Source organism: Argentina silus (genome assembly GCF_951799395.1).
Source record: "Argentina silus genome assembly, chromosome: 8".
NCBI classification, from domain to species: domain Eukaryota; kingdom Metazoa; phylum Chordata; class Actinopteri; order Argentiniformes; family Argentinidae; genus Argentina; species Argentina silus.
This window is the reverse complement of record NC_139662.1, coordinates 23,552,863-23,557,862: the sequence shown is the minus strand read 5'-3', so window position 1 is coordinate 23,557,862 and position 5,000 is coordinate 23,552,863. Positions and strand designations below refer to the sequence as shown.

At 51.6% G+C, this 5,000-nt stretch overlaps 2 protein-coding genes across 2 annotated transcripts in view; both read left to right on the top strand.

The window, feature by feature from the left end:
- The window catches only part of csrp1a (cysteine and glycine-rich protein 1a), a 7,068-nt gene extending 6,591 nt beyond the window's left edge, over nt 1–477 (top strand). Inside the window, exon 6 of the mRNA XM_083674327.1 lies at nt 1–477. This exon is cut by the window's left edge and continues 601 nt beyond it. The gene's annotated coding sequence lies outside the window, so the exon portion shown is untranslated.
- Nucleotides 478–3,782: 3,305 nt separating this feature from the next.
- phlda3 (pleckstrin homology-like domain, family A, member 3) overlaps nt 3,783–5,000 on the top strand; it is a 2,334-nt gene continuing 1,116 nt past the window's right edge. The window contains exon 1 of the mRNA XM_083674539.1: nt 3,783–4,622. Within this exon, the coding sequence (XP_083530665.1) occupies nt 4,157–4,594 (438 nt within the window). The 5' untranslated portion in view covers nt 3,783–4,156 and the 3' untranslated portion in view covers nt 4,595–4,622. The remainder of the gene's footprint in view (nt 4,623–5,000) is intronic.

The window sequence follows — 5,000 nt, the reverse complement described above, 5'->3', positions numbered from 1 at the left end:
CGTGGGTCAATAACACAGACGCCTCCGTCCGCACCCTGAACGCACCCTGAACGCACCCTGAACGCAGCTCAGACAGAGAGGGCCACACCCTAGACCTATGTAGGAATATGGATTGATGACAAATTGTCCTTCAAAACGCCTGTAGACACCCTCACCAAAAAACAGAAAATGAAAGTTGTATTCCTGTCCAGGAACACGTCCTGCTTCACGATGGAGTGGAGGGGAGCGTTGTCCAGGCAACGCTCTGACAGCAGCTCCTCTGGACTGTGGAGCCGCATCAACACCACTGTGCAGTCCTGTTATCACCGGGGGTTAGTTCACTCACCATAACTGTCATTGCTTTATTACTACTTTATTATCTTGTGTTGTTGATTTATTGATTGTTGTTGAACGGGGAGCGAGATTCAAACAGCATTTCACTATATCACTTACAGCTGTATGCAATGTACCTGACCAATAAAATTGGATTTGATTTGATTTGATTTGATTTGTGCCTTCTATCAATCTGGAACCTACATGTTTTAATGATTATATTGTGTAAATTGACTTTGTAATTGTTACGACTCAGTTGTGACTCGGGTAAAAGGGAAGTGCGTAACAGATTGAACCAACTGAAGGCAGGAATCTTGAGCGCGTTGGTGTGAAATAAAGGACACCAGACAAGGATGGAGTGAATTCAATAGTGATATATTGTAAATAATAACGGGGGAGGGGGGGGGGGGGGGGTGTACGGGCAGTGTACACACAATACAACAGACACACACAACACTAGCAGCCCACAGGCCAAGGGAATGAAAGTGTTGCCAAAGGAAAGAAAGTAACACAAATCTAGGAGAGTTAGGAGAGGCTACTAACTGACCCTAACTAAGGATCCACAACTCTAAATACTGCCTATCGGAATAACTAACTAAACTACTCTAACAACCACTCCTTACCTGGTGTGTCTAGACAATAGTTCCACCTAGGTGTGAGAGTATAGAGGTCTCTGTTTACCTGCCCCAGGGCCTGGACCATACACACACACAACTACCACCCACCCACAGCAGGTGCAGCAAATGGGAGTGGTGATGTCGCCCTATAAGGGAAGAGGGAAAACAGAACACAGACACAGACAAACCTACATGGAACGGAACAGTAGTTGATATGTAAATGAATAACTATATTATGATTGTAATTCTGAATGTACGTTTGTGATGTGTTTCATGGTTGTGAGTGGGAGCCTCTATAAAAGAGACCTGGGTCTGGCTCTTGCTCCCCTGCCTAAATAAAGGTTTAATAGTAATGTCATGTTAGGGTTAGTGGTTAACACCATAAGTGCCCCACCTTGTGGTCAGATTATGGTAGTGATCACTGCCTCCCTCCCCCTGGTGCACCTCTCACCTCCCACCTCTAGAGGGCAGAGTGATGCAGTACATGTAGCTTTTTCTCTCTCCTTCCCCCTCTCTCTTTCCTACCCCCTCTCTCTCTCCTTCCCCCTCTCTCCCCCCCCTCTCCTTCCCCCTCTCTCTCCTCCCCCCTCTCTCTCCTTCTCCCTCTCACTCCTCCCCCCTCTCTCTCCTCCCCCCTCTCTCTCCTTCTCCCTCTCACTCCTCCCCCTCTCTCTCCTTCCCCCTCTCTCTTTCCTACCCCCTCTCTCTCTCCTTCCCCCTTTCTCCTTCCCCCTCTCCTTCCCCCTCTCTCTCCTCCCCCCTCTCTCTCCTTCTCCCTCTCTCTCCTCCCCCCTCTCTCTCCTCCCCCTCTCTCTCCTTCCCCCTCTCTCTTTCCTACCCCCTCTCTCTCTCCTTCCCCCTTTCTCCTTCCCCCTCTCCTTCCCCCTCTCTCTCCTCCCCCCTCTCTCTCCTTCTCCCTCTCACTCCTCCCCCTCTCTCTCCTTCCCCCTCTCTCTTTCCTACCCCCTCTCTCTCTCCTTCCCCCTCTCCTTCCCCCTCTCTCTCCTCCCCCCTCTCTCTCCTTCTCCCTCTCTCTCCTCCCCCCTCTCTCTCCTCCCCCTCTGTCTCCTTCTCCCTCTCTCTCCTCCCCCCTCTCTCTCCTTCCCCCTCTCTCTCTCCTTCCCCCTCTCTCCTTCCCCCTCTCCTTCCCCCTCTCTCTCCTCCCCCCTCTATCTCCTTCTCCCTCTCTCTCCTCCCCCCTCTCTCTCCTCCCCCTCTATCTCCTTCTCCCTCTCTCTCCTCCCCCTCTATCTCCTTCTGCCTCTCTCTTTTCACTCCAAAGTTTATTATTATGTTTAATTTTTTTCATATGAGGAGATTGTCATCTAAGCATAATGAAATGTTATGCGTTCCACAGACAGTCACCTACATGAAGATAATGCCTTCCACAGACAGTCACCTACAGGAAGATAATGCCTTCCACAGACAGTCACCTACAGGAAGATAATGCCTTCCACAGACAGTCACCTACAGGAAGATAATGCCTTCCACAGACAGTCACCTACAGGAAGATAATGCCTTCATTAAACAGAGTGACACAGCCAACTAAACAGAGTGACACAGCCAAAGTCAAAATTATCATAATTTGTTGTCATCTAAACTCGTTATTACATATTAACCCTTTGTCTCTCTCTCTCTGTGTACAAGACAGCGTGAGAAAGTTCCCATGAAAGTTATAAAATATTGTGTTGTCATTCCATTCATGCCACTGGAATAACTCATGGTGAATTATTGCCTCGTGACACAGCCTCGATATGCCAGATATGCTTCTTGTACAGGATGGGGAATTACAGTACATGACTGCACCTCCAGGTTGACCTGTCTTATCAGGGCTGCGTTCAAGAGCAGGCAGCATTCAGCAACACACAGGCGGCATGTCTCACCACAACACAGACGATCAATACCAGACACTGAGATGTCCTGATTTTTCACATTTTAAGAAGACACATTGTGTTTTGACACATCTTCCCAGTGTTTGTCTCCAGAATGAACCAAGAGAGACAGTCATTGAGGTCAAAACCAAACCCTGTAGCTCAGCTCTCTGGGACCAGGCATGGGAGACCCCTGGTGTCAGCAGTGTGGAGGGGACTCCACCTGGACCACCAGAGAGGGGAGATGATGGACCACCACAGAGCAGACGTCAGTGCCTAACCGGCCTATCAGGTTATAAAGGAGAGAGTCTGACCATGGAGGGAGGGAGGAAGACGGCAGGTATAACAGTTAAACCATGTTTGGGTCTAAAAGAACGATTAAACACAGATGTAACATTTAACTCTGTTGTGACAGACAAGCTACAATAACCTGCTGCAGGCACTGGCACACGCACACACACACACACACACACACACACACACACACACACACACACACACACACACACACACTGGTGGCTTTCCGCCTCCCACTCACATTCCAGCTGTAAGACATCAGACTGACCCATGGCAGGACAGGTCTGAACATCAGACTGACCCATGGCAGGACAGGTCTGAACATCAGACTGACCCATGGCAGGACAGGTCTGAAAGAAGAAGTCTTCTACAATAAGTGACGTCAGAGTGGGGCGTGGCTGGGGTGAGAAGGTGCTTTCCTTCAGACCTTTGATAATAACAATAAATAAACACTTTTTAAACAACGACCCGCGTCGTGTCTCTGACCGTGTGACATATCGCCACACTTTGAGACGGAACATCTATACGCGGTCTTTCTCTGCTGCCGGTCGTAGGAGGAATTAACCGACTACGGTTTCTGTGAATGAGGACAGCTGCTGGCCGCGGGAATGCCGTAAACAAGGGACCGGATCTGATCGCGTCACTGGCAGGGGCGTGGTGCGCCGGTAAGACGAGAGGTTCCCGAGCCGGGCATGTACGAACATATCCAGCAGACCGGAGAGACAGTCGGACGGAGCTGGCAGGTCTGCCCACAACTTGTTCATACCCATATAGCGAATATTAATCTTGTCATACATGATCATGAGATAGGGCGTTTGTGTTGTCATAGCAGTAGGCTTTCGAGCATTTAGATTTGGCTGCATCTGTAGATTATATTCGGGGACTGCAAATATATTAGTCAATCGAACATGCTTCCATATGAACGGCGTGTTCCACATCTGGAGTTCTTCATGTTTTTAGCCTGATTGAAATGGAGACGCGCTTGAAAGGACAGAGTTGAACCAGAGACAGATCGAGGATAAACCGTTGGACTCCCTCCCTCCCCCCGGCTCTGTGGCCATGTCCGCCCCGGGGAAGGTGATGAGAGACGGGCTGCTGGAGAAGAGGAGCAGCGGTCTCCTCCAGCTCTGGAAGAGGAAACGCTGTGTGCTCACAGAGGACGGCTTGCGTCTGCAAAGCTGGAAAGGCGGCAGCGCCGCGCACGGGGGCGCGCTCGGCTCCCGGTTCGGGTCCGAGGCCAAGGAGCTCCGCTTCGAGCGCATGGCCACCGTGGACTGTGTGGAGCACAAGCGCGGGCTAGTGTATTTCACCGTGGTCATGTCGACGGGGAAGGAAATCGACTTCCGATGCCCGCAGGACGGCGCGGCGTGGAACGCGGAGATCGCCCTGGCACTCGTGCGCCACAAGAACCTGCAGGCGGTGCAGACCGGGAGGAACCGTCACCTGTCGTCTCACCTGGGCAGCAGCGGGGAAGAGGAGCCACCGGAGACCATGTGACCAGAGAGGCCACAGGGTGATATTACAGGTAGGGACACATATAACACCATGAATCATGACTCTGTTAAGTGTCTGAAGCGTGTGGATGGATCAGACTCCCTCCATGGTTAGGATAGGCACACCCAGTAGCAGGCTGGCCATCTGGAGCACTGGGAGAATTCCCAGTGGGCCGGTCGATCTGTGAGCTTCCGTTTTGTTGTCCCAGTCAGTCCCGGGGCCAGACTCTGGCTTCTGGCCTGAGGTCACGGCCCAGGAGGAGGCCCGCTGGCCCTGGTCGCTGGTTCGAGCCCCCCTCCCGCCCCCCTCCAGCTCCCCTCTATCCCCTCAGTAGGAGCAGTCTCACTCCTGCTGCTTTCTAGACAAACCGGCCAACGCTGGAGGACTCTCTCCCTGGAGGACAGCATTA